This window comes from Aspergillus ochraceoroseus (genome assembly GCF_002846915.1).
Source record: "Aspergillus ochraceoroseus IBT 24754 chromosome Unknown P175scaffold_5, whole genome shotgun sequence".
Lineage (NCBI taxonomy): Eukaryota > Fungi > Ascomycota > Eurotiomycetes > Eurotiales > Aspergillaceae > Aspergillus > Aspergillus ochraceoroseus.
This window is the reverse complement of record NW_024468480.1, coordinates 2,019,757-2,047,428: the sequence shown is the minus strand read 5'-3', so window position 1 is coordinate 2,047,428 and position 27,672 is coordinate 2,019,757. Positions and strand designations below refer to the sequence as shown.

General features: G+C 46.1%; 11 protein-coding genes across 11 annotated transcripts; 5 read left to right on the top strand and 6 right to left on the bottom strand.

Moving 5' to 3' along the window:
• The first annotated feature begins 8,583 nt into the window (after window positions 1-8,583).
• On the top strand, window positions 8,584-10,285 carry P175DRAFT_0461054 (SANT/Myb-like DNA-binding domain-containing protein). The gene is made up of 6 exons (XM_040894752.1): window positions 8,584-8,727; window positions 8,789-8,907; window positions 8,964-9,069; window positions 9,131-9,198; window positions 9,256-9,356; window positions 9,423-10,285. The coding sequence occupies exons 1-6, from the start codon at window positions 8,652-8,654 to the stop codon at window positions 9,916-9,918; spliced, it is 966 nt and encodes a 321-aa protein (XP_040751722.1). The 5' UTR covers window positions 8,584-8,651; the 3' UTR covers window positions 9,919-10,285.
• A 194-nt stretch (window positions 10,286-10,479) lies between these two features.
• On the bottom strand, window positions 10,480-11,848 carry P175DRAFT_0481585 (FAD-dependent oxidoreductase; the record flags this gene model as incomplete). Its single annotated transcript, XM_040895468.1, has 2 exons — window positions 10,480-11,232; window positions 11,318-11,848. 2 exons carry the CDS (start codon window positions 11,846-11,848, stop codon window positions 10,480-10,482), a joined length of 1,284 nt encoding a protein of 427 aa, XP_040751721.1.
• Window positions 11,849-12,322: 474 nt separating this feature from the next.
• On the top strand, window positions 12,323-14,886 carry P175DRAFT_0510242 (fungal specific transcription factor domain-containing protein; the record flags this gene model as incomplete). Its single annotated transcript, XM_040898498.1, has 7 exons — window positions 12,323-12,363; window positions 12,549-12,623; window positions 12,714-13,126; window positions 13,185-13,255; window positions 13,280-13,912; window positions 13,980-14,209; window positions 14,280-14,886. 7 exons carry the CDS (start codon window positions 12,323-12,325, stop codon window positions 14,884-14,886), a joined length of 2,070 nt encoding a protein of 689 aa, XP_040751720.1.
• A 2,789-nt stretch (window positions 14,887-17,675) lies between these two features.
• Window positions 17,676-18,162, top strand: P175DRAFT_0502465 (uncharacterized protein). The gene has a single exon (XM_040897388.1). The coding sequence runs from the start codon at window positions 17,681-17,683 to the stop codon at window positions 17,951-17,953; it is 273 nt and encodes a 90-aa protein (XP_040751719.1). The 5' UTR covers window positions 17,676-17,680; the 3' UTR covers window positions 17,954-18,162.
• P175DRAFT_0510240 (SGNH/GDSL hydrolase family protein) lies at window positions 17,964-19,730 on the top strand (the record flags this gene model as incomplete). The annotated part of the gene is made up of 10 exons (XM_040898497.1): window positions 17,964-18,162; window positions 18,215-18,221; window positions 18,278-18,314; window positions 18,368-18,420; window positions 18,478-18,602; window positions 18,724-18,811; window positions 18,860-18,953; window positions 19,005-19,064; window positions 19,122-19,358; window positions 19,428-19,730. 10 exons carry the CDS (start codon window positions 17,964-17,966, stop codon window positions 19,728-19,730), a joined length of 1,203 nt encoding a protein of 400 aa, XP_040751718.1.
• Window positions 19,731-20,111: 381 nt separating this feature from the next.
• On the bottom strand, window positions 20,112-20,523 carry P175DRAFT_0533321 (uncharacterized protein; the record flags this gene model as incomplete). Its single annotated transcript, XM_040900044.1, has 2 exons — window positions 20,112-20,192; window positions 20,290-20,523. The coding sequence occupies 2 exons, from the start codon at window positions 20,521-20,523 to the stop codon at window positions 20,112-20,114; spliced, it is 315 nt and encodes a 104-aa protein (XP_040751717.1).
• A 295-nt stretch (window positions 20,524-20,818) lies between these two features.
• On the bottom strand, window positions 20,819-22,163 carry P175DRAFT_0481575 (Zn(II)2Cys6 transcription factor domain-containing protein). The gene is made up of 2 exons (XM_040895467.1): window positions 21,471-22,163; window positions 20,819-21,421 (listed from the first exon to the last, which is right to left on the bottom strand). Exons 1-2 carry the CDS (start codon window positions 22,149-22,151, stop codon window positions 20,867-20,869), a joined length of 1,236 nt encoding a protein of 411 aa, XP_040751716.1. The 5' UTR covers window positions 22,152-22,163; the 3' UTR covers window positions 20,819-20,866.
• Window positions 22,164-22,493: 330 nt separating this feature from the next.
• Window positions 22,494-23,509, top strand: P175DRAFT_0502464 (class I SAM-dependent methyltransferase). The gene has a single exon (XM_040897387.1). It carries the CDS (start codon window positions 22,537-22,539, stop codon window positions 23,335-23,337), a length of 801 nt encoding a protein of 266 aa, XP_040751715.1. The 5' UTR covers window positions 22,494-22,536; the 3' UTR covers window positions 23,338-23,509.
• A 32-nt stretch (window positions 23,510-23,541) lies between these two features.
• Window positions 23,542-24,417, bottom strand: P175DRAFT_0481567 (uncharacterized protein; the record flags this gene model as incomplete). Its single annotated transcript, XM_040895466.1, has 2 exons — window positions 23,542-24,180; window positions 24,250-24,417. The coding sequence occupies 2 exons, from the start codon at window positions 24,415-24,417 to the stop codon at window positions 23,542-23,544; spliced, it is 807 nt and encodes a 268-aa protein (XP_040751714.1).
• A 176-nt stretch (window positions 24,418-24,593) lies between these two features.
• P175DRAFT_0461032 (uncharacterized protein) lies at window positions 24,594-25,447 on the bottom strand. Its single transcript, XM_040894751.1, has 4 exons — window positions 25,413-25,447; window positions 25,288-25,352; window positions 25,124-25,210; window positions 24,594-25,066 (listed from the first exon to the last, which is right to left on the bottom strand). Exons 1-4 carry the CDS (start codon window positions 25,422-25,424, stop codon window positions 24,976-24,978), a joined length of 255 nt encoding a protein of 84 aa, XP_040751713.1. The 5' UTR covers window positions 25,425-25,447; the 3' UTR covers window positions 24,594-24,975.
• A 282-nt stretch (window positions 25,448-25,729) lies between these two features.
• On the bottom strand, window positions 25,730-27,155 carry P175DRAFT_0524564 (WW domain protein; the record flags this gene model as incomplete). Its single annotated transcript, XM_040899374.1, has 2 exons — window positions 25,909-27,155; window positions 25,730-25,836 (listed from the first exon to the last, which is right to left on the bottom strand). Exons 1-2 carry the CDS (start codon window positions 26,681-26,683, stop codon window positions 25,730-25,732), a joined length of 882 nt encoding a protein of 293 aa, XP_040751712.1. The 5' UTR covers window positions 26,684-27,155.
• Window positions 27,156-27,672: the final 517 nt, after the last annotated feature.

Genomic DNA, 27,672 nt, shown 5'->3' with positions numbered 1-27,672 from the left:
ATAGCTAATCTATATCTTAAGTATATTTAGAAGCTTTATAGTATCCCTAAAATAATTATATTAGATTATAAAGTCTAGTTTATTATTATTTTCTAAAAATACTTAATATCCTGTCTAAAGATTTATAACCTATTATTTATTATTTATTACTCTAAGATTAATAATTAAATTAAATATATTAATACTATCTTAGAATAATACTTGCAAGTATATATATTATATTTATAAGATAATTAGTCTAAATAACTATTAATAATTAAGTTTACTACTAACTTTATTTACTCTAAGTCTATAAGAGTATTACTATTTATAGCTAATTATAGATTTTACCTAATATTAGGATTTAAACTAAATTACTCTATTATTTATCTTGCTAAAAAAGATACTAAGAAGTTTATTAATATTATATATAAGATTTATAAGTTTATCTATATTAAGATCCTGTCTACTTAAGCTTATTATAAAATATAAGCTAATTATTAAAGGTAACCTATATATTACTATACTATAAAGTAAGAAGTCTAGCTAAATACTTATAATATTTAAATACTCTACTTATAAAAAAAGTTAGACTAGAAGAACTTTAGACTATATTATATTAAGAGGATTATTAGCCTGCATGCTTATAAACTTAAATTATCTAAAAGTATAAGAATTTATCCTATATTTAATATATTTTTACTCTACCCTGCTACTAATAATTCTCTACCTAGTTAATACCCTAATCTACTATTACTTATTAAAGTAGAAGGATTAGAAGAATAAGAAGTTAAGGAAGTCCTTAATTTCTAATAGGTTTATTAAGGCTATAGTAAATCTAAGCTATAATATACTATTAAGTAAATTAGATATAATAAGCTAACTAAAGAGCCTGCTAAGTATCTAGAGAATACCTACTAACTAGTAAATAATTACTATCTTTATTATCTTAAGAAATCCTAGCTAATTCCTCCCTAGTCTTAATAGAGCTTAATCCTAAGAAGGGGAGTACTATCATGGCACGAAGCTATAGTACCTATCTAGTTAGATTCTGCCTTAACTGTCCACCCTTATTCCTATATTTAAGCCATATTATCCTTGATCCTGTTATAGCTCTTCGAGCTACGTCCTGTTTATTACCTGACACCTACTGTTCTGCTGTTCTGTCTGGTTAGCTCCTAGTCAATGAATATCTGAATCCGACTCTGCCCCCTGACAGGAGGTACTTATTCTAAGAATTAGTAATTATCTAATAGTATAGTCTATTATAGAGATACTAGAGTAGAAGTAACTAGTACTTAAATAGTTAAGGATCTACTTTAATAGGTAGCTCTTCTAGAGAAGATATATTATAGAGAGGGCTATTAAAGTAAGAATAATAGTATAATATATATAAGATTTAGTAAGGATAGTCTATAGCCTGCTAGTAGTCTTATTATAAAAGATAGTTATTATCTATATTTTATTTAGTATACTTTATAGCATGGAAGTATAGTATAGGGGTTATATAAAATTAGAATAATATACTTAGAATATAAAGATTAGTATCTATTTAAGCTAGTATATAAATATACTAGAGAAGATTCTAGCTCTAGTTATTAAGGAGATTTTTCTAGTTTATAGGACTATACTAATAGTAACTCTTTTTAAAAATACTAGCCTACTATCTATAATAGTAGCCCTAAAAGAAGCATACTTATACTTTATACTTTATCTCTAACTAGTAAATAAGAATAACCTCCTAGTTAAAAGGATCAAGCCCCTATATATATAAAGAGGTTATAGGGTGGGCTTACTTTAGAGACTAAAGATTAAGCTCTAGATAATAAGGGCCCTCCTCCTAATTATTTTTTAACTAATCTTAAATTAACTATATTATACCCTAGGATGCATGGTAGATCCTATAGAGGGGAAAGAAAAGAAAAAGGTAATAGAGGCCTTTAAAATATAATAAGGAATACTACTAGTAGGAAATATAGTTATCTTTAATAATAAATTTAAAAGAAGTTACTAGGGCTAATATTATATAGGCTATAGATATATAGTATATAATAGATATAGGAAGATTATTTATAATAGAGTAATTATTAATCTATAATTATATATATTTAATATAGAGTTTATAGGAGCTCTCTAGAGCTTAGAGGTAGCTATTAGGGTATTACCTAATACTAGTTATTACTAGCTATATATAGATAGTACCTTAATAATATAATATAGTAAGAGGGAGGCTATAATCTCCTCCTACTAGGCCTTCCAGGTACTATACTATCTAGTTAGAAAATATAGGGTAGAGCTCTGCTGGGCCCTAGGCTATAAAGAGATTAAAGGTAATAAGAGAGTAGACTAACTAGTTAATTAAAGGGCTTTCTTTAAGGCTAGGGGCCTAAAATAAGGCTCCCTAGAGGCTATGTCTACTACTAGCAAGATTAGAATAATAAGCTATTAACTTTACTAAAAGGTATAGGCTAACTAGTAAGTAAAAGTATCTCTAAAGCTATTAAGCTAGTACTAGTAATAGCTAATAAATAGAGTAAGAGTATATAAAATAGCCCTATTCTTAAAATTATATCTTAAGTACCCAAATTTCTATTACTAGCTAGTAATTAGGTCCTTATATAGGGACTTTAGCTAGTACTATAAGTATTTCTAGTATAAGAATGCCTAGCTTATATACTTCTATAGTAGGAATAAGAGTCCTAAGTATCTAGTCCTTTACTATTATAGTAAGTAACTCTTTATCTAGTAACCCTAATAATTACTATAGCCCTTAATAACTAAGTATAAGATAATTAAGTATTTAAAGTAATTAATATTTAAAAATTTTACTATATTCCTAACTATTATAGGATTTTATAAGAATATATACCTATACTAAACTAATTTAGAGCTAGCCTAAGATTAAGATACCTTAGGCTAGAAACTAACCTAGGGTGGAGTAAAATATAAGATCTAGAGCCCTATAATCTTTCCTCTTTCTTTTCTAGTAAATATTAAATTAATATCTATACTCCCTAATTCTTTCTTTTATTCCTACTATATTAAGTCCTTCTTTCTAGACTAACTAGTCTTACCCCATACTCTTGTATATAAATAAGGGCCCAGTACCTGAAGATATCTAGGATAGCCCTGGCAGTCCCTAATAGAGATTACCCTATAGCAGCGGCCACATATCAGGATAATGCAGGGACAATAGCCCCCCCCTGATAGGAAGAAGAAGGCCCCTACTCATGCTAGAATTACCTTCTAGAATGGTAAAAATATGTACTATATCTATTTAGATAGATAGGTAGATAAATACACCTACTAGCTTAGCACGCCCCTATACCCCTAGGGAGGTCAGGAGCCTTGGGCCCACGCCCAAGGATGCCATGTGGCATTAAGCAATACAACAACAACAACAACCGAAATTAATCTTACAAGAACCCAACAGTCATGCTCAGCACCATATCCAGCCCTGTAAACAAGGTAGGTACTCTACATGCTTCGTCCTGGCGCGTCCGATACGACGTAATCCCCAGGATCTCACTCGTCCTGCACCGCAGGTGACTCTTGCCGCTCATGTCCAAACGCGTCCGGATCCTGGGGGTCCTTGTCACATTGGGCACCGAGATGATCTAGTGCAGAGTCTAACTCCCTCGCACAGTCCCGTAAGTCATGGAAAAACGCCGGGGACAGACATCCGAACTTGCCTTCGCTAGCGCAGGCGTTAAAAATTTCTTATTCACCTAGACCTAGCCTGCTTATAGAATCAACACACTTGAAAATTCTCTCCTGGAGGAAGGGAAGGAAAGATCGGTGATCACTTGTGTGAAGGAATAGCGTTACTAGACGGGCAGTCGATGGGAGAATTCTGACAAGTTTTCTTGCAATTAGGTACTGAATAGCTCTTGCAAGATCTATGACAGAATGAAAGGCCAACCTTTTCGATCCCCAAGGCCTGTAATCTGTGAATAGTGCGAGACTAGTCTTTCTGTATCTGAAATGGCTAGCGCAGCTAATCTGGATACTGCGCGTCATTCGACTTGCCTGTCCAGTCAATCGAGCACCCGCATGTAAAGCGGCCGATACAGCCAAAGATATGTAGACAGTATGGACCTCGTAGGGTGATGCCTACCGAGGAAGCAACGTGCCTGATTTGAATTTCATTCAACTCATGTTTGGAGAGAGAGAGAGATAGGATCTTCAAGGCCGTTGTCAAGGCGTGTTTTCCTTTTCTCGCGCTTTGAAACGGTTCGATGCCCCCCCGTGACTCTAGAAGAGCGTGTTTTGTAGTACCCTACTAGGCACAGCATACACTATCCAATATTTGAAATTGAAGTCCCGGAGTGTCTGAAACCGGACTTGATTTTCATATTCTTGTCTTGTTTAGCGGGGTGTTTGATTCGCTCTCTCGATCATGCTCTCTTCGAGGCGTTTCGGGAGAGGTTCAGAACGAGCACTTCCCCTGCCTTTACCGTCTGGAACCCGTGGACTTATATGTTGATGCAATTCACGTTCTTGGATTCAGTTACGTCCGCTTTGAAGCCAGGTGTAAAATGAACTAGGAAGAATCTTGAGAAGCCCGTCGAAAATGATATTTGCCATAGTATCTTGTACTGTAGAAGTTTATGTTGAAAATCTCTCTCTGGCTTGGGCACTTCCACTTCGAATAAACGAGCTTGAAATCACCAAATAAAAATAACCTTTGCTATTGTTCATTCACGTTGGTTTATAGTCTTGGTGGTGAATATCGACCTGTGCGGTCGATAGTAAATCATAATGTAGTGGAGGTCTCAATCAGCCAGATAAAACTGCACCCCATCCCACAAAGACTCAATCCGGAGAAAATAGAAAATAGAATATTCTAGTAAGCGTGCTCGAAGTCTTGGTAAAGGGTAACGATATGGCTACTTTTGGGCCCTACAAATTGACTTCTTTAAGCGCGTGGATCCTTCGTGTCGTAAACCGGAGTTGAGTTTCTCGGGAACAGCCCTAACCAGACATCATATGGAAACATACGCCCCGCTCAACCAGGTACATGTGGTTGTTACACTTATGCGAAGCCCTCGACTTCTTTCAGAACGATAGTGCTGATTCTCAAGGTCTGGCAATTCGTGTTCGGGTCGAGCAAGCGTTACCAGGTATTCAATGTTGACATGCCGACAGGAGTTGGAATTCACCAACGCGGGAGTAAGCAAAGCTGTTTTTTTTTTTTATTGGTTATGGATGATGCTAGTGGTTGGCGTTTCGCGGAGGCATCTGCAAGCGAGGCAGCATGCCTGCGCCGTGGGTTGATTCGATACGACGACCTACTATACTTTCATTGCGTTAGGATATCCCATGTGGAATGTAGGAATACGCGATGAATCAGCAAAAGTCCAAAGTCCGTTTGCTTTGAAACCGAAGCTACTCTATACCCAATCCAGATACGATGTTTGGCTACCTAGTATCCGGGGGTAGTTCAGGTTTCCGTGAGAATAGTTGAGTTGTTGCTGATCGCACCCTGAACAGGCATTTTTGAAGTCATACGACTTATACGCAGCGGTCAAAAGCCCATCATGCGGCTCGCCCGCATAATTGAGGGGCCCCTAGAATGTGGGATAGACTTTCTGTGCTATTTCAGAGGAAATATTGTCCATAGAGACCTACCTCGATTATCTCGGTCTTCTTTGCGAAACCACGCCAATTCCAATAGTACGCTGTTTAACAACCCAGGCAAGTGAAGGAACCCATGTGGATACAACAACACCTAGTCGAATTAAATGACCCCTGGAGAGATGTTCCATTCCGTGTCGTTGGATTTCCTTTCCCCGCGTAAAATGAACCTATCCTTGAGGTGGAGCCTACCTACCTATACTCAGGAACCGAAATTTTGGTCAGAAACGTGCTGGCGATCCTAGCCTCGACTTTTCCATACCTTTTCAATACCCCTTCACAATTTTATTTGCTTCGGCCGAAACCTTGCGAAATCCAAACTGGCCGGGTGAAACAGGATTTGCTGGCGTGCCAACAACGACACCGTACGGATAGGGCTGAATATCGAGATCGACGGAGAGAGGCAGATGAGGCTCGATGAAGCTGCTCGGCACGAGGTGTTGCTAACCTTAAAAGGTATCAGTATCATGATAGGTCTCTGAAGCGTAAATATTTTCTGGCTGGGGAGGATTTATCTTGCCCTTTCATACCCTTCTATTGCGCTACATGCAATATAGCATCGTGTTTATCGTTGCTCGGGCTATTGTCGAGCAGAAGCAGAGAATATGAATATAGAGACTGTTGCGGGTGGGCGGAGCCTACTTTGCTTGAGTTAGAATATCTCGCTCATACACGAGCAGTAAAAAACTTGTATGTTGTTTCTTTTGCTTGAGATGAGACTAGGGCATAGAGAGGATAGCACTAGACCAATCGTGACCGGCTGATAGACAACGTAAACAGGGACAGTTTCCTCTTCTACCCATGCTCAGCTAAATGGATACCTTGCTGTAAACATTCTCAAACAATAGTCATATTAATCCTATGGTATCGTTCTGTACTCTAACTCCATTTTCCAGCAGTGTGGTGTATTAATTGCTCCAGGCAAGAAGAGACTTCGGCTGGTGACATGGGTGTGATTCAGGTTTGAAGGCAAATGTTTTCAGAATGGAAATACCTGACTATCGTCCTCAAGACGAATGCTAGATCAGAAGATTGTTCGAAATTCTTGCTGTTTGGCCACTTCCAGCGGTACTCCGTACAGCCGAAGCCAAGCAGTGGAGCGTAATAACAAAGATGGATAAATGGGTATTTATCCCGCTTGGAGGGAGTCAGTCAACTCAAGGGATATACAAGAAGGATTGGTAATTTGTGTCAAGGGGTGTGTCACCACACGAAGGAAACCCTCAGCTCTCATCTAGCAAGCCTCTGTGTGATAATCCCTTTCGCTGGGCCACCCTCTGGTTGCACAGCGTAGCAGCGAGTGGTCTCAAATTCCAGTAAAAAAAACAGTGCCAGCCAGCCAGCTTCACAGGATTTTCGATCGAGTAAATACCCCCAGCGGAAGATACTTCCGTCTCTACCCATATTCATATTTCGACTGTTGTGCTTTCGGGGAAATGCACAGGTGGTGTTGCTAATCAGAATCGCCACAACCAGAGCGGTTCTAAATATAGACTCCATGACTTAAAGCTTAGATGCAAATATCTTTGTCAATTGGCCCGGACAAATCGACATTGAAGAATTCTGGATGCGAGATGACGGGATTAGTGATATCTGCGATTGACGCGGCAAGGGAATTTCGAGCCGTATGCCATCTGATCGAAATACAACTGTCTGTTAGTGCCGTGGATAGCAAGCGGATAAAGACCGGGCTTCATTGGGAGATTAAATGGGGTCATTTTCCTGGGCAAGGGGCAAAAGTGACGTTGTGGCTCCTCCTGGTGTAGTATTCGAGTATACATACAGACCTAGGGTATTGCGACAACTAGACTGTATTGAGTAACCAATATGGTCAAGACTAAGCATCATTCTTTGCATGCCCGAAGATTCACCAGACCAGGGAAACCCCAAAAAAAAGGGGACCCCTTCAAATCTGCCCTGTTATACCTAAATACAAGGAAGTTGAGAACTCAAATTAACCTTCTACGGGGGTCTTCCACTGATCAACGTTCGGTACACATTCCAGCAAGATGAGCCCACGTTGCGGCCACCGATACAGAAGTAGAAGGGGAGGGAGGGGGGGGGGGGGGGGAGGTCCTGATCTCCCTGACCGTGTCACCTATTAATACCCTAAACAGTCTTATAGGGTCCCTTCGAGTTAGTCCAGTTAAACCTGGCGGTATTCGAGTACACCAATCAAGGAGGCATGTAGAGCAGCGATCTGCACCAACTCTCCGCTGGCATAAAAGCTTTTCAAGCACTCAGAGCAGGACATCTCTCGACTCAGCCCACAACCTGAGACAATTTGTCAAGGGTAATGGTAGGGGTGCATTGCCAAGGCAAGAAATTCCCTTGTATGCGAGTCCAGCCGTTCTCCGAATGAGGTATTCTCGACGCGCACTCTTATCGTCTTATGCACGCCGTTTCAGCCGTACCAGGACTAACGTCGATACTTGCAGTCGCTTGAGTTGCAGGCTCCCTGGCTCCCTGGCTCCCTGGCCCGGACTGGGAGACCCTCCGACTTCTTGGATTTTACCGGGCGATTATGTGTAGAAAATTCTAACAAACATTGTCTTGCCATGCGAGCGTGGCCGGCCTTACGTGAGGATCTTCCGCTGCTGCGGCTGATCAAGTAAGAGCTGACACGATGTTGGTTTCTCCAGATATCTCCAGAATTCTCCTTCGTAAAGAGGTCCAATGGACGAGTGAAACGCAACAACGGGCACACATTATCGGGGTCTTGTGAAGGTGGGGATCTCTGCCTGCCGGCGCCCAGACAGAACAGTTTACTTCTCTCCTCTCGTAAGGTCGCAACTCGACTGCTAAGAGTTCGTAAATGGCTCAGATGATTTGCGCTATGCATGATTTTAATGATCCTGCTCTATTGCTGAGAGCGTGGCGCAGTCTAGTCTGACCGACGGTCAAGTTCGAGCAATCCTTTTAATTCCAGCATGGGCTCATCTTTTCACTAAATCTTCACATTATCAAAGCTTGACTTTCCTGTCTGATCCAACTGCACTGTACTTAACGGCCGGATCCGATTTAAATCTGACAAGATGGGAGAAGCACGCAGACGTTGGACCGCTACGGAGGATACCCTTCTCTGGGAACTCTATCAGATACAGGAAAAGGGTATTCAAATCGTCTTCCTCGCTGGAAGAGGGAATGATGAATCACTGACAGACAGCGATAGTGCCTACCGGCAAATGTCGAAAGGTCAACTGGAACGAAATCGCCCGACAGATTCCTGGACGGAGTAATAAAGACTGCCGGAAACGATACTACAACCGATTCACAGGAGGACTGCGAAAGGTAGTTAGTTCATTTGACTCAACATGGGTATCTTGGGTTCTAATCGATTGCTATAGGGATCTTGGACCCCAGAAGAAGATGAAAGGTTAACGGCTCTAGTCGAGAGATATAATTACAGATGGGCCATGATAGCGCAAAAGATGGAGACGAGGAACGCAGACCGTAAGTCAACCTGACCATCATACCCCCCTTGAAGTCCATGCCACTCAGACAGTATATATAGAGTGTTCTAAGCGCTGGCACCACTGCCTGAATCCGGAGCTAGAGAGGAGTCCGTGGACAGACCATGAGGTATGCAACGAAACCCAAAATCAACAACAGGAAGAGCCAAACATTGATGGAAAACAGAATCAACTACTTTTAGCAGCAGTCAAGACACACGGAAGCAGTTGGAAGGACATTCAAAAGTACCATTTCCCGACTCGATCGGCAAACAACATCAAGAACCAGTAAGCCCATCACACCCATTCTATTTCACTATGAACAGAGGTTTAAATGTAGGCACGTCACCTCAGATACACGATATTAAGCCGGAGGATTACCGAGGCAGTACCTGTTCGGCCCTGCTGTGATTCTTCGTTGCTCGATGTACCTCGAACCAAACTTCCCCCAACCTCGAACCCTACGATCCAGAATGGCCAGACTAGTCGCGAGGCCAGTCAGGATGCATATTCCTATTGCTCTCTCTCATCGACACCTCAGTTGTCTGCCATGGACTACATGGCCACCATTCCAGACATGCCTATGAATAATCTCGACTTCGACGCTCCCCTACCTTTCGTCCAACCTGATGTGTCCGGCCAACTTGCGGGCTACTGGCCGCCACAACTCTTAAACGGGACCGCCAGCTCAGATATGGTTGGCTGTGAGTCTTCATCGATGGGATATGGCGTCGGAGTGCCCCCGGCTGCAGAAAATAGCCAACCATACTTCGTCGAGATGGAAGATTCATGGAACCAAAGGGGATCTTTCGAACGGTTTCCCAATATAAATACGGCCCCTGGGTTCTAACATTGTTGTGGAGGTTCTGAAGTGATTGTTACGAGTTTAACGACATGGGAATAAATACCAGGGCGGATTATGGCGCAGTGGGTATTCCAGGATAGATCAGTTTGCGGGGAAACACGGCGTGCTCGCAAATATGCCTCGATGGCTAAACTATTGAAATTCATTTCTTTCTCTATCTGTGTATTTCTTTCTCTATTGCCTCTATTCTACCTGGCGCAGTCCGGGGGGGGAAGCTTTCACACAAAACGGCTGACAAGTATAGAAATCACATCGTGGAGTATATACATGGGTTCATTTGAGATGTCACTCTAGAGATATAAGCTAGGGAGGTTCACCTAATATATATAGTGTATTTTACGAGCTCAATCCCTATATGAAGTGAATCATTACAGATATGACATGAAGCAATATTAGACACCGAAACTACTGGTGATCAAGACAAAACACACCTTCGGGGTAAGGGTTTAAGAGGATAGCAGTGCTCTATACATCCGAGTACAATATTTCCTAGAGACGAGAAAGTTATGGGGAAAAAATGAACGCATCCCTCTCTCCTAAGTCTTCTTAGTTCTGCTGGGCCGGATTTACATATCCTGACTTCTCGATACCGCCATTAAAGAGCTCTAAAAGCAATGTAACAGCGTCATCAGCAAATATTCTTTCTTCGATTTCCATGCTGCGCCGAATTAAGTCCCGGCCCCTGACAAACATGTCTTCTTCATACGAAGCGAGAACCGTTTCTAACGCTGCCTCCTCAACGTTGGCAAGGATTGCACCTTTTCCCAGGTGCGCTACCAGATAATCTGCAAGCACAACGGCGTCATTCATGCTACAGTTAACTCCCTCGCCAACAAATGGGGTCGAAACGTGGGCTGCATCTCCTAATAATGTTACCGCGGGAGCTATGTTCCGCTCCCAACTGACTGCCTCCGGTTCCATGCGATATAGCGGCCAAGCGCGGAAGGGACCTTCGGAGTTCTCGATAAATCTTCTGAGCCCTGGCGCCCAGCTCGCATAGAAGTCGTTTGAGGATAATAACAGGCGGCGTAGGGTTTCGGATTTACTGGATTCACAGCTCGCACTCACTTCTCCACTTGAGTCCCGGTGGTCATAGAAGCTTTCTGGAACACATAGCCCAAAGTATACGCGATACGTGCCGTCAGCGACCTGCTGGACCGCGATTTTCTTGTGGTGACCCATTGCCATCATGTTTCCTGCGCCTGCCATTTCCCTAGCCGCCGTATAGCTCTGGTTGTCGTGTGATAAGTAGCCCTCAATGAACATCTTGCCAGAATATACTGGTTTTGCTGCTGTGAGCTACACATCAAACTATTAGTGGCTATGTATGCTCCGAAGCAAGAAAACATTACGCGGAACGATCAAGTATCGCAAGCACACTTACCAAAGAACGAACCTTACTCCAGGCTCCATCAGCGCCAACAAGAAGACGGAAGCCGCTCGCGGATTCACCATTAACAAAATGAACAATACACCCATTGTCCTTTCTCTCGCTGTCGCTCTCCTCCTTCCTCTCAATGGACTTCACAGCGTGGCCCCAGAGGATCTTATGCGCAGGGATTGAATCGAGCAAGAGCTGACGCAGCTGGAGACGATCGATTTCAGGGGCGTTGCGGTTCTCCCCAAGGAGAGCCACTGTGGCCCCAGCTGGGTTAACAATGCGAACACTTGAGGCATCCCATCGAGCAAAATCATGGCTGAATTTCTCAAACAATTCGGCCCGTTTGAGTGCAAGCTGTCCGGAGGGCCCATGCAGGTCAAGTGTGCCCCCTTGCTGCCACCGGCCCGGTTGTTCGCTGGACTGATCACGTTCAAAAACGACATAGTCGCTGATGCCGTTCAGCTCGAGTAACCGGGCGAATAGCAGCCCACTGGGACCACCTCCAATGATCGCGATAGATGGCGATTGCTCCATTCTGAGCACGGGCTTAATGTATGCTCTGAGCTAATAGAATGGAAGAAAGAAGATGTCTGACATACAGAGACAATCAAGAATACGCCCAGACAGAACAAATCCTTTTATAGTCAAATGGGGGTCCATTGGAATCTGCGGTTAGCTCACAGACGTACCATCTCCCGCGCAGTACTGGAGAAGCAAGCCCTTTGATACGAGACTCTATTGGACATGACCGGACAGCTTTCGGATCTGTTTCCGAGCTTGGATAGACATAGGATACATTTCTCCAATCCTCGTGTTTCCTTTTCATAGTACTTGCAGAGCGGCCCACTCTGATAATGACCATTTTCATTGGTTCAGCGCGGAGCTTCCGGACTGAGCCTATCAGGTTCTTCACATTCGGACGACGTAGGCCATTTCCCTCGCAGTCCCTATGTTTTTCGCATAATACAATACAACACCACCATCGGATAAGGGATTCATTTCGCTCTTATGCGCCGGATGAGTCCGGAGGTCCTTGCTGATGGAGGCAAGTATGTCGTCCATGGTAAGAAGGGAGCTTGCTCGATTCGCGGTAGGTGGCAATGCCCTCAAGCCCATGATTAGCGCGGCTTCACTAACGGGCATAGTGTGACTTTTGCCGACTGAAAAAGCTCAAGTACTTCTCTTGCTTTAGGGTCTAGGGAAAAAAAAAATAATTCGTTTAACCTTTTTGTAGATGTTCCCGGGAGCTACCGAAGTGCAGCACTTGCAAACCATGGCCGAGTCGCTGTGAGTATTCGCGTGACATATCGTCTTTGGGCCTGCCAAAAATCAATGATGCGTGAGATTCCAACATCGCGAAATTCATACGGAGGAGATTGACTGAACTTTTTTCTGCCAGAAGCCTCGAGACGCAAGGCGATATCGAGAACCGCTTGCAGCACCTTGAGAAGACGGTGCAACAGTTGGCTCACTCGGTCAATTGCGCTTTGCAGGACATCTCCCCTGCGTCCTCGACAACTGGTCGTAATCAACAATCAAATCTGGCTCTGCAGCCAGTAAGAGTGGAGAGCAACCCAGCTGGTTCAAGGCTTTACCTTGGACAGTCGCATTCTTTCTCCTTTTTGAGGGAGACGCCGGCTAACATTGAGGCAAGCCGTCACCAACCGGGGAATGTCACTCGCCAAAACGCCTACTCGGGCTTACAGGATCTCTCCAATAGCCTGACCACATCGCAAGTCGATCTACGTGGAGGGGAAAGTAATGCAGGTTTTTATGTGCCGTCAAGACCAGCAGGATACCAGTTGATTAGCAGTAAAGCCGCATCCATCCCCGTCAAATAACCCAAGAAACTAAATTCGTCCTTTACTAGAATTCTTGGAACATTCCGAGCTGGGGGAGCCATTCTTCAAGACGCCATCGGATGATATCATACGGAAGATTGTGTTTGAACCGCAAAATGTCCAGGAAAGGGCATGGATAGTACACTTTAACTACCTCCTGCTTTCGCTTGTTTCGGCAGAGCAGGGTGAAGGCGAGGAGACCGCCAGATTTCGCCATAACGCACGGCTAGCGCTCAATGACAGTAGCATATTCATGGAACCACGCGAATCTAACGTACAGGCACTACTGCTGCTGGCCATTCATGGCGAGGACTATGCCGCCCCCCATTTATCGTGGATGCTGCTGGGGCATGCTTGTCGGCAGGCGGAGGCTCTGGGGCTGCATGCACCTGCTCCCCAGCTCTCAGAGTCGCGACAGCAACAGCGACTGTGCCTTTTCTGGCTCATTTTCATGATCGAGAAATCTTGCTCGCTAGCATTTGGCCGTCCAGCGCTTCTTCCAACAGCATTGTATAGCGATGTTCCACTTCCAGACCCTAATTTCTTACGGAGATTCCATCCCCATCAAACAGCGGACTCGGGAAACGGACAAGCCGCTTCGGAAGAGTCCAAATTTGGCGCTCAAGTCTTCATGAAGTATCTTGAATTCGCCAGATTAACGGGGATTATATTAGATTTACTCGCTACCAGCGGGTCGGTCACAGAGAAGAGAGATATTTGGCACAAGCTCGATACTTGGTATAGGGAAACAAACCAGGTTGATTCCCTTCTCCTGATCTACCTGACCCTACTACACCCGAGGCTTTCCTGACTCGTTTTACCAGGCCCTGACAGAAACTATGAATCGTGAGAGGGTTCCGGCGAATTCCAGGCAGTCTCGAGAGATGACACTAGGAATCAGCAGCATCAAGATCCAGTATTTGCACGTCCTCATTATCCTGCTGAAAGGCGACAAGGCCTACTCAGAACTCCGCCTCTCATCTGCTCGCGAGGCTATCTCCCTCCTAACTTCTATGGTCTCGAATTGGAGTTCCTTCTATAACGGAGTCGTCTGGTATGTGACCGCGAGATATCCTTCCCCCACTGTCTTGCCAAGTGTTCAGCAACTGATATTGATGGTCAAGGCAACTGCTCTATTATCCCTTCACTCCTTTCTTCGTGGTATTCGAAAACATCGTCAACCGCAAGAACTCTTCCACGCCAGCGACAATCGAACAAGATCTCGCTCTGTTAGCCACTACTGTGGCTTATTTCGCAAATATGCGGACGCAGATGCGCTTGCTTGCTCCGATCTGTTCCAGATTGCAGCACGTCGCGGCTGGTTTCCTTGAACTGGCACAACTCCAGGCCAGTCATCATGCTTCGACTGACACTGGTAGCAATTTTGATAGATCTTTAGAAACCCATGATATGCCGCACCTTGACGGGGCTAACAAGGCGACATCACGGCGCTGCGATCCGCAGACAATGAACGAGATCGCTACCGGCTACGGACACGCTCGCGAAGCGCTGTCTAATGGTGATATGAGCGATCCAGATGTTGCTAGCTATCTAGAATGGCTGCCTACTGACATTGACGCGTCGTGGCCAATGTTTGACCTTGGAGGTCAGGGATCTGCAGGCGATAGAGACAGTCATGGAAGGAGGAGCTCTCAGACTCGCAGGCGGGCGTTCGATGGCATGTTCGACTGGTTCTCATGGGATGCCTACTATGCAGGGACTGGCCCATGAATAATTTGGCCTGTTCCTTGCAACCGGTCAAGAATAATAACCATTTATATTTTCCCCGAGTTAACCTAATAACATTCACTTCGCTAGCTATGTTTTGTGTATCAAATCCCAAGAGACTGGACCTATTCCTTGTCACCCATAGTATAGCTATAGAATTCTCTGACTGATTACTCCCTGATTGAACCCAGCTTTGTAAAGGCCAGAAGATAGAATTCCATATTAATTTTTTTTTTCATTTTGTCAACACGCAGACAACGGCATCATTCATCCCCTTCACTGCCTAGCACTTCAACCTGGTATCATGCGAAACGCTGGCTGCATAAAACTCCGGCCAGCCTTTCTCACAAGTAAATTCGCCACTGCTGTACCTCGGGCTTCACTTCCACGCGTATTTCTTGCCAGATACTCTGGCGTCAAGCCACGGCTGTCCCTGGAGGCCGGGTCAACTCCAACCTCAAGCAGAAGTGCGACTACAGTTTCGTGGGCGTAGAACGCCGCCCAAAATATTGGGGTCCACCCATTGTCGCTCATGGAATCGGGATCGGCCCCCGCATCAAGCAGCGTCTTCATAACGGCATCATGGCCTCTCATTGCGGCCAGCGATAACGGGGTTCGCCCGCTGCTATCCCTCGTTTCCACGGCCGCGCCCCTTGCCAGCAGGAGTTGAACGGATGCAAGTTGTCCGCATTCAGCGGCCCACGAGACGGCTGTCTGGCCCAGGCGGTCTTTACTTTCCAAGGCGGCGCCATTGTCCAGGAGCAGCTTCAGTATCCTTCCCCGGCCCTCGCAAGCTGCCAGTGCCAGGGGGGTTTGATTATCGGAGTCTTTGCTTTCGCGGTCCGCGCTATTCGCAAGCAACAGTCGAACCATTTCTTCGCGCCCTAGGTATGCTGCATTCGCAATGGGCGTGCGTCCAACCAAGTCTCTCGCCTCGAGATCCACGCCGGGCATTGTAAGAAGGCGGTGGAAGATCCCCAGGCGGTCGAGTTTGACGGAAAGCAATAGAGGCGTGAGACGGCTTTCATCTCGTATCTCGGTATATGGTTCTTCACGGAGTGATTTCTCCAGGGTGCCTTCGTGGCCGTGTCGCACAGCCCAAAGTAACGCGGTCCGGTTGAAGCGCCTTGCATTGCAACGGTAGAGATACCCGTTAAAGTTATCGTAGAGAGCGTGGCCAGTTCTTACAAGTGCATTCAAGTCTCTCTGGGCGTCTAGATACTCGACTATCAATTGCAGTAGTTCATACGGAAGGGATAAGAGTGGCATGCTTTCCTGCTGGTTGGTCGGGGGGGGGGGGCAGATCACAACAAGCGAGCGTAATCGAACCGAGGAAAGCACGTAGAATATGACGGTCTAGTCTGGTGAAAGAGTTCCCGAGAAGTTTTATTAAAGTTCAGGACACGAGGAGGGGAGGTCGTGGAGTTTGAGGCGGTGGAGTTTCGGACTGCTCCTGAGAACGTCGTACGTGCCCGGCCAGGCAAGTTGGGCAGTTGCTGGATGCAGCCTTTACATACTAGTTCCTGGTCGAGTTTGGCATATTAAACACGCCGTTGCGAGCCCAATGAGAAAAAGCCTATGAAACCGATCACCAGACATTATAGTTAGCGCTAAGTGGCGTCTTTCCCGATGATAAATAACGCAGTTCAAGAAATAACTATGGTCCAACATGGCTTAAGAGGCGGGTTCCCTATCTTCATGCTTTTTTTGGTCTGTTTAATAGAATCATGGACCTGGAACTATTAGACACGAACAACACTGAAGATCCTGACGCCTCGGTACTACAAGGACCCTATCGCGTCTTTCATTTCTTCAAAAGCGTTCGTCTCTACCTATCTTCAGGGAATATCCCTCATTAATATCAAAGATATTAGAGTACTCTTGGGACAAATGGGCACCATTTCTGCATCCAAATTCACCCTGGCGGCGGGACAGCAAGTAACCTCCAGCCCAACGTATTGCACTCCGCGCCTTTCATTCTTCCAACGCAAGCTTTACCTTCCGCCATCTTTCAACGTCTACTTAGGGGGTCAGCTAAACCAATCCCACGCCCAGAAGCGGATCTCGCATGTTCACTATCAAACTTTCGAAGGACTCTTCAGGTTACGTGTAGGAGTTCGACGAAGGGGAAGAAGGAATGCTGGAAGAAGTTGTCCTTGGCTGTCTTGCCATTGTGCTTGCAGAGAGAACCTCGTTCAGGGGGGGGGGGGGGGGTTAGGTGGTTTAGGGAAAGGGAAATAAGAAAGATGCCATTTTATATTGTCAATCACACTCATTGAACATGACCAAGGTCGGATTTTGGGTCTTACACAGTATCCATAGGGAATTATATAGGCTTCCATCACCAACAATCACTCTTTCAAAGTGGAGGAGCGCAAAAGAAAGGTCCAGTAAGAAAAGAGGCGGAAGGCGAATAGGAACGCGTGGAGAAGGATCGGGATCGAGCTGCTGATCTCGAGTCAACCGATCAATCAATCAGATGTTCACAATACCCAGCAGGGTCCTGTGCAGTTTTGTACCCAAAGATGTATTCTTGGACTCCAGGCTAGTAGCTTTCTAGATAAAGAATGCCCAAATACCAATAAACATAAGTGAAGAGAGCTTTGATCATTCACTGTTATCGTTGGAAGTTGGATAATAAATGATGCAGCCAGTCAAGGGAAGACACCTTAACAATGCAGGTATAAAATTATAATTTAATATATTTATACCCCGAGCCCTGACATAAATATTTACCCTCGTCAATGAGGAACCAGGCTCCGGCCGGTACAGTAGAGTAACATCCGCGAATCCGGTAATGAATCATAGAGCGGAACTATCAACTGCTTCCGCCCTTTGCGCCTCATACAGCATCTTGTCAGGAACTCGGGTGCATGAAGAACAAAAGGGGACGGTTTTTAAAGAATTGAATTACTTTTGGCTACCTCAAGAGAGTCCGAATCATCAAGGAAGGAGCGAGCTACAGATTGCGGATCTATTTTGGCATATGTCTCAAGATAGTCTGGGAAACGACGACAACACTGTATTCGCAAGCATCGGCATATATGAAGGAGTGTTCAAACAAGTTTGAATAAAGAAATATGTTAGCATTGCTGCTTCTCGCGTTCATCTCATGGTCTCAATGGGTATCTGCAACAATTCTCCAAAACGGCCAGGTCCGAGAGAATCCATATCCCGGCCAAGCTGTGACTATTGAGCTTGATGGGAATTGGAGAAACTATACTCGCGATGCACCAGAGATCTCATACAAAGGCCGGTGGGATAGCTACTATACGTCTTGTCAGTTTCGCCTCTAGCGCTCTATTCTCAGGCTAACTAAATGTCTGTCTAGGGTGGTCGTATGTGAGAATTGTTAGGCTTCTAGGTATTATTATGCATGCACTAACCTGTGCAGAGTCCCAGGTATTAAGTTCGCGTTTACCGGCGAGAAGGTATGCAAATCCATTTACATTGCAAGCACAGCCCTGAAACTAAACCCATCCAGCTTGCAATTGGCTTTGGACAAAACACCAGCGACGGCGTTCTCGTTGCATATAGGTAAGAAGGGAGTTTGCTTGATGTGTCGTGTGATAGGACTAATGGCTACCACCACAGACTGGGAGGAATGAATTGGCAGTTCTCGAATGTAACGGCTGATTCAACCTGCCAATTCATTGGGCCGTGGACTCCTGGATTAAATGAGACCGATCAGGCTCAGAATAAGACATTCGAGTTACGAGGTACGCGCTCTTCTGGTTCTCTTGACCTGGTTGCTGACTGACACGCTTCAGTGACAAATTGGGGCTACGGATAAGTACAAGCATTGCAAAGAAAGAGTCCGTCTGCTGATATCCTACACAGTCCAAATAACCGGTATCTCGGTCACGGAAGGCTCTAAGCTTGTTGCCGTTCCCAATTTGAAGAAGAGTGTCGAGATAATCGGGGATTCGTAAGTTCTTGAAATTGCTCGAAATTTTCTTTGGTCTAACAACCAAAGCCTGGCAAGTGGAATGCATGGTACCTATGAAGGACTTTCTGGATGGGCATTTGGCTTTGCAGCGGGCCTGGGAAACGTCGAATATTCTATCACTGTACGATCCCAAACTTTGGATTCTAAATCGCACTCACTAACGGCACGTCAGGCATATCCCGGGATCTGTCTTGTAGACAGAGAATGTTATAACGGGAGCAGTCGTGGCATGGTATTATTGTCCCTTCCATTCAACAGCCTTTTGCAGAGCTTTTAACCCCAGTTCCAGACATATGCATGGTATTACACATCCGACGTAGGAGTCCGTGCCCAAACCGCCTATGGAGACAACCCTGAGCCATGGAACTTCACTTCTCAGCAATCGGCTGACTTGGCTGTGATTGATCTGGGTACAAATGATGCCAGATACCCGAATGAGATCCCGGGAGACCACTTCGTCTCAAGCTACGTGGAGCTGATAAACACTGTGCACAAAGTGTGGCCCGAGGCGCAGGTTGTCCTCATGGTATGTAATGAGAAATAGAAAGCGTCCAACTCTAGAAGCCAGGGCTGTCTGTCTAACCTCTTGTTATAGTCTCTTTGGGGCAACTTTGAGCGGTCCAGAGATACATACATCCAAAGACCAATGTATCAATCCGCGGTTCAGCAAGTCCAGGCGCATTTTCAGAAAGCGGGATTCGTGCATTACTTCGATACCAGAGGCATCCTCCAACACAACGACATCGCCCCGTTGAACCATCCCACTGACATTGGACACATCAAGGTCGCCAGCCATCTGATGCAATGGGTCCAATTGAAACTGGGGTGGGAGTTTGGTACTCAGGGAGAAGAGATTCAATCCGGCACGACGTACTGGAATAACCAAAGCAGTTATTAAGCTGAGCTGGGATTCACAATGCATATAGACGGACCTGATACGGGTCTTAGAATAGCGCGAGAAATAAAACGCATTACGGTTTACTATGCGGAATGAATGCAGGATATAAACCTTGTGCTTGTATACGCACCACCGACCAAAGGCTACCTGTATTTGAATGCTCAGTCCTGAATTCAAGGGACTGGGTATGGATTTGTGTAAAATCCGCCCGCCTGCTTCCAGGCCGCTTCGAGCAGTCATAGAGGCGCCCTATAGAACAGTTCTACACTGTTGTGAAAGTCTTGCTTTGCCTTATGTACCCGGATTGTCCCCAGCACTGTTATCGTCTCATTCCAGAGATTTTAGCACAGATCTGTCCCTCGGGTGCGGAATTTCAATGCATCATAATAACCAATCATCTTCTGCAAAAGTGCTAGTGGCTTCACGGAGTGTGTCCACTTGGCTCTGGCCAAAATGATGCCTCTCGCGTTAACAAGTCAACTCGCAGGATAAAGGAATCGTCCCATTTTTCTGTTGAAACTTCCTCTCGTTCGAATTATCCACTTGATATAAGTCACACCTGTTCATCAAAAGTGATTCTCCTGTCCTTAAGCCGCGCATGCTGATCCATCGCAACCAAGCCCGCTGCCGCCACCACGTTCAAAAGAATTGCCACTGAAGATGATCTAGTACTCAAATCTATGAGACTCTTGAGGGGGTTGAAAGACTTGAGAACTATCGGCCAGGGGCTATCATCCCGTACAAATTGGAGATCGCTTTCGGGGTCGACATCAAGTAGTTCATACTGGGACATGGCTCCTATTCCACTATATGACGAAACAATAAGTATGTTGCAATGAAGTCTGTACAGCAGACTCGAATCCAAAAGAAGTGGATATTATATCCACCCTTTCTCATTCCTTACTGTTCTTCTGCGGTCAAAGGTCCAAGCAAGATAATGGTCCCTTCAATCCTAGATACGTTTACTATTCATAGTCTGAATAGCACTCATACCTGCTACATCACTACCCTAGCAAGGGCTAGTCTTGCTGGTCTCAAAGATGGCTCGTGGAATCACTTATTCCAAATTAATATAGTCTAAAATGTACATTGAATTAAACCTGACTTGGTTCACTCTTGGAACTTCAATACAACTGTTAGCATCCATGTATATGAGCACACACTGCAAATAACATCATCCCATACTCGTCCACCGTCCGTAACCATCGCTCAATTCGCTTTCGTCGTACGGCCGAGCCAGTCTCTGGCGACTTCCATAGCTCTGAGATCTCGAACATCCCGTCTTCCCAGCTGAGCAGATGCCGATCATACTCACGCATCCAGAGTTTGCGGTCACTAGCCTCCCAGAGGGATTTACCTTCCGGCACATACACTCCCCTGAGTTCATCTGCAATGAAGTTCGGGAGTGATCGGTCCGCGTTATACACGCTACTAAACAGATACATGGTAAAGATGGCTCGACGTTTCGTGGAGGCTACAATCCATGATTCCCAAGTAGGTCGACTATGCGATATTTCAGATGCGCTGAATAGACCATTCCGTGCGGTCCGGAAGGCCATCTCCATGAGAGTGATCATGGTCTTGTCATTTACCGCGGAACTTCCGCTAGGTAGTGAAAAATACAGCATGATGGAATAAAGAAGGTATGCTTGGAAAGCGGATAAAAGCTCAATGTCGTAGAGCCCAGAGGTCTAGATGTATATTAGCCTTGTATATATATATATATAAAAGAATGCATACCTCAATTGCCAGTCGTTCCATTTCTTTCTCAACAGTACTCACCACCATCATCTCACTGCCCGGGGCCGCTTGAATGCACATCCGTACCAGGCTATAACAATTGGCCAGTGCAACAGGCATTGTGGGCCCAGAAACCTGGCAGCGGTGAATAATAGGCGGGACATCGCCATCCTTTAGCATCACATGGGGATAGGTGCTCAAGACCCTTGATATATACTGTAGTGTAAAGGGGTTATACAGCTTTGGAGTCTCCTCTTGTCCTGGTGGGGGGAGAATGTACGGTCTCAGCCATCGATCTCGAATATTCTCTGCATTCTGGCTAGGAACGAGGTCGACTTTTGTGAAATCCAGCCCGTCATCTGCGGGTCTGATAGGAGGGATTGCAGCTTCCAGCCCCGGATCTAGCTGCACAGCCTCGAGAATTGAAGAGCTTATCCATGGAGTTATGGGCTCTCCTTCTTCTCCCTCTCCCTGGGTGGATTCGTGCTGGGTTGCAAGTGGAGGAATAGAGCTCGGAGTTGCGTACTGGCAGACGCGACGCAACGATCTGCACCGGGAACAGGCGGGTCTTTCGAGATCGCATCGGACTTTAGATTTTGTGCAACTCCCGCATGCTTTTTTGCGTGGCGGGGCGCTGCATTTCCTTCTTGGAGTTCTTGCTGTGTATCGAGGTGATGCCATCCTTGACGCTGGGGAAAGTTGAGTTCGGAACTCCGAGAACGCGGGGGGGGGAGACAGATTTATACCATCCCTACTTGACAGTTCCGATAAAAAATCTTATTCTTCTACGATACCAGTATATGATCAAATATCGTTATTAACATGATATATACATGATATGTATTGTACGGAATGGCTCTGGAGAAGACCTGATTACTTGTTTTAATATCTTCCTATATTTACACATTATAAGCTGTTTGAGCTGGTGATGCTATAGACATGCATGTCTCGGAGTTCCGACCACACCTACCGGTATATAAAGGCGTGAACTCATCTCAACACCAACTCCTACAACAACAATAAAAAAACCCAACAGAGTAAGCCACACACACATACAGAGTTCAAAATGCCAGTCTACACAACAAACCACGCGCTCTCAGTCCTCCAAACCCACAGCTGGCGCACGGCCTCCAACTCCGCCGCCTACCTCCTCCCACACATCAAACCGGACATGCGGATCCTCGATATCGGATGCGGCCCGGGCACAATCACAACGGACTTCGCGCAGCTCGTTCCGCAGGGCTCCGTGACAGGAATCGAATACGTCCCTGAGCCACTGGTGCACGCGCGCGCGCTGGCTTCCTCGAGGGGGGTGACGAACATCGACTTCCGCGTGGGGGACATCCACGCGCTGGACTTCCCCGATGACAGCTTCGACGTTGTCCACGTGCACCAGGTTCTGCAGCACATCGCGGACCCGGTCCAGGCGCTTGGGGAGATGAGACGCGTCGCGAAACCCGCCGGGGGCGTGGTTGCTGCTCGCGAGTCGGCGTCGTTCACGTGGTACCCTGAGAACGAAGGGATCGGGTCCTGGCTTGAGTTGACGGAGCGGATGGGGCGGGCCAAGGGCGGGAATCCGCACCCGGGGCGCATGATTCATGTCTGGGCGGTGGACGCTGGGTTTGCGCGTGATCGTGTGGAGCGGAGTGCAGGGACGTGGTGCTACAGTACCCCTGACGAGCGGAGGTATTGGGGAGGGTCCATGGCGGATAGGGTGACGTCGTCCGGGTTTTCGAAGACAGCGATTGAGGAGGGGTTCGCAACGAGAGAGGAGCTGGATCGGATTGCCGGCGGGTGGAGAAGGTTTGTGGATGATGAGCAAGGATGGTTTGGATTGCTGCATGGGGAAATGTTATGTTGGAAATGATTTCACTGCATTATGATTATTGCGCAAATCCCGACTACTATAGCGAGGTGCAGATAACTTGGAGGATTGAGAATCCATATAACTAAGCTGTTATTTTGGGGCAATCTGGCAACTAGCAACTAGCAACTAGCAAAATAACTAACAAACTGAGCTGAGGAAAGCAATGGAAAAGCAACAAGAGACAAGAGCAATCATACACGTTGATCAATCATCAGCACGCTTAGGAGGAGGAGGCAACTCCCCAGCCATAAGCAACCCCGCCCTCAACTCCCCCAAAATATCGCAAGCGGTCTTCGATTCACGTTCTTTAATACACTTCCAGAAGACCGAGAACCGAGGATCCAGCTCCTTGGGGTCCGGGTCACGGACGACAAAGGTCGCCATGGAGGACAGCGCATCAATCCAGACTCCGCGCTGCGGGTTCCTAGAATCAAAATCCCGGCAGCAGAGGAGAATCAGCGCCTCGACCAGCGCAATCTTCGTCAGGATCTTAACCGGAGGGAAGTTATTAGGAAATGGACCGGAGCCGCAAGACGTGCCACCCTTCCAGATATGGGACACTGGGTGGCGCGCATCGCTGGCGAGGATGTAGGTTCTGTCGTTGGTGGATGGGTTTCCGGGTTTCATGTCGGGGAGAGACCAGATCAGGGAGGATTTCCTATAGAAGTCAACAGTTTGGGTTACTTCGTCTTCGTTGATGTGGAAGTGGGTATTTGGGTAGGGCTCGTCGCGGCCCTTGATGACTCCGCAGGTGCTGCCGTGGGGGCAGGGATTCAGACCAGCTACAGATATAGCATCAGTTGCGGCCTGGGCAAAGCGGTCGGGAATAATCAGCTGGGTGTCCTGGTCTTCTATTAGTGTCTAATCACTGAATTGGGGGATATGGGAAGGGGAAGGGGAAGGTTTACTTACCTCTCCTACCTCGGGGCACCCCAGGACATTCATCGCAAGGGACCCCCAGAGAACATTCGGGACCCCAGCTGTGTCAAGCACTTGGGCGACCTGCGAGGCCAGTCTGGACCCAGCATATCTGGGGAAGGAAAAGTCATCCCACTTAGGGAAGGTGTAGCTGTCAGCCATGTGGGAAAGCTTGGGATTTGATGGATTGCAGAGTAGGGCAATAATCCAGATGACTGTGGTGGTCATAGTAGATGGAATCAGATGCCTTCTTATATAGATTTAGCAAAGACCATGGATCCGTCTTCTGTTGGGAAATCTCCTTTAATTTACAAGATGATGACAACCTCTTTATTCATGTAACAAAGCAATTGCAATGAGATTATCTTTCTTGATTCATCCCCTGTCCAGGCTGCCTTTATTAGGGCAACAACATGTGCTTTGTCCCATCTTGCGTACAAAGCATATAAAATAAGCCCTTCTCCTGGTTAGGGATAATGGCAAGAAATAAGACAAGTCAACTAACTAATTAGAGGGTTCAGAGTGTCAACACCCAGACAAAAGTAACTATCTAAATTGTCCAGCTCTGATGACATCTTATTGCAAGTTTAGGTTAATATGTAGAGAGGCTTTGGAAGTGTTTTATAGGGATATTCAAGGTACTGCATCCTTAAAGACTATACCTTCAACCCATAAACATGGAATACATAAAGCAAAACCTCTGATAGGTAGCATACTATACTATGCCTCCTTATGTATATCAAACCTCACCCCATCACCCAAATTCACCCTCGTCAAGTCCTCCAAACATACATGATCCGGTGCATAGAACCTAGCTCGATATAAGCAACACTTTATATATAATCTCTCAAGGTATAGTAATGCGTACGAAGTAGTATGAATTGGCGGTAAACTTCGCGTGGAGATGAAGAGTGTCTGCTCGATAGCGCCTTTTGCCAGGAAAGACTGTTTTGTTCTGCATGAGTAGTGTTAGACAAGAATATACAGTTACCTACAGCACTAGTAGGTAGATGATTGGAATCTGCAACGCACAGTTCTTCCATGTTTCCGCCATGGCGCTGGTAGGCTTGCAGGGTGTCGTATTGGATAACGATCGTCTGATACTCAAGGTTGGTCAGATGGTGCAATTGAAACGGGGAGTCAAGGTGTATATGTACATATCGAGGCATTTATATATATATATATATATATATATATATCATTAAGGTGATGTTAGTGTAATTAATTGAAAGAGAGAAATAATATAGGAATAGTGAATCAAGAACTCATGGAAAGATCTTAAATACAAGAATAAAACGGCCATAAAATGACATCATAGGCAAAGCTCAGATAAAAGTCAATTCCGCGACGGATAAATCTAAGTGTGATTCTAAAGTTACCCTATAGATAGAATAGAGAGGTAATATCGCTAAGATCCGAAAAGCCTGCTAACTACAACAATATAATGACTCCCACAAGGCAGGATATCTACAGTTTACCAGTCATCCCCATGGTCGGAATAATGACGTTCCTCGTCATCCGAAGAGTGGTGATGGTGTCTCTCTTCGCGCTCTTCTTCGCGCTCTTCGTCATGGTGTTCAGCTACGTCAAAAATTAGTCGTTTATTTCCTCCAGATTTACCAAAGACGGAACAGAAAGCGAGGGAGAACTTACTTATCTCATGCCCCAAAAAGGCACCACCGGCCACACCAAGGGCCAACGCCCCCGCACCAACAGCAAGCAGCTTCTTCTTATCACTCTTCTTCTCCTGCTGCATCTTCTGCTCATAGGCCTGCTGGTCGTAAGCTCGCTGGTCATACGCCGCCCGCTGCGTATTATCCTGGTAAGGAGGCTGGCCCTGCATATTAGGTTGAGGAGGAACCGGAGGGGCGCCACGATAATAATCGCCCCCTCTGGCCCCGCCCGCAACAACCTCAGCTGGGAGGGTCCATTCTGTCCGTCCCGTGGCTATTTCAACGTAGAATGCACGGCGGACATTGGATTCCCATTCTTGAGCCCAGCCCGTGGGGAGGGGTGGGGGAGGAACGGCGGGAGGACGGGCAGATGGTGGAGGATTGTTGTAAGGGGGTCGAGAGTTCTGGGGATAATCGTGGCGTTGTTCCTGGTAGGGGGGATGGCTATCGTGAGATTGGTCACGGTTTTCGTAGGGGGGACGGCTGCCGTAGGATTGGTCGCGGTTTTCATATGGAGGACGGCTGCCGTAGGATTGGTCGCGGTTTTCGTATGGAGGGCGGCTATCGTAGGTGGGACGATCGTAAGGAGGACGATCGGAGGGAGGGCGGTCGTATGGAGGATGATTAGATTGGGAATGATTAGGTGGAGGTTGATTAGGTTGAGGACCGCCATATGGAGGACGGTCGTAAGGACGAGGTTGCTCTCCTCCTCCCCCTCCTCCTCCGTAGTAGGGGCTTTGTCCGTAGTAGGCCATGGTGGGGTAGCACTGGCTACGCAGAATATAGAACAACAAAGAATGAATGAGGGGAAACAAGGAAGAAGAAGGATTTAGCAAGGAAAGCAGATGACGAGGAGGGCTTTATATATTAAGTGGAACGCAATGGAGGGGAACAGAAACTTCCTATATGCAGCACCTTGTTATGGAGTCGTCGTGGAGATATGAAGGCGTGGAGACATGGACCTCCGTAATAAGTTATAAAAACTAGGCAACCACATAAAAAACAGCCGGGGGTGCTATAATTACAACTATTCAGGATTGTAATGGGCTGAATGACTACAGAACACAGCAAGATGCAAATCCAGATGCAGCTTGTCAGAAAGTCCAGCGCCAACAATGACCGGAAGACAGAGGGAATCATGGAGGGGTGACCCGGATCGAGGAGTCCAAAGCAGCCGAGGAGGGCCGTTGGACATAGTCTACCCAAGCACGGAGTATACGGAGCAGTTACAGAGTAGGTACAATTACATACCTAGGTAGTTCATTAGCAATCTATAGTTGGATGAGAATTTATGATAGGTTCCAGTGAGGCCCCACTAAAAGCAATAGTGGCCTCAGGCGGAAGCGCTGGGTTGTCTTGGCGCCACACAGAGGCTGATGGGTGTGGCTCCGGGCTTGTTAGTTTGCCCAATCGGAGGACAAGGAATATACATTAGCCACATTTATCCTGGTGCCACTTGCTGCTAGTCAAGCCACACTGGACACGATTAGGAGGATCCTAAAGACTGGTTGATTATTCGCTTCAACAGACAAGCAGTTCTGTCTCATTTAGCGCTGGATATGTGCTGTCACCCCTGAAATCATTTTCTTTGTTTCTTTCTTTTTTTTTTTTTTTGGTTTTTTACATGACCATCTAGTAGCCACTCTGGGTTGTGGCTGTGACATTGGCCTGAGCCACATTTCTTTCCTATCTGGTTCACCTAGACCCCTTGTCCAATTTCCCAGCTGAGCCACACAATGACGAA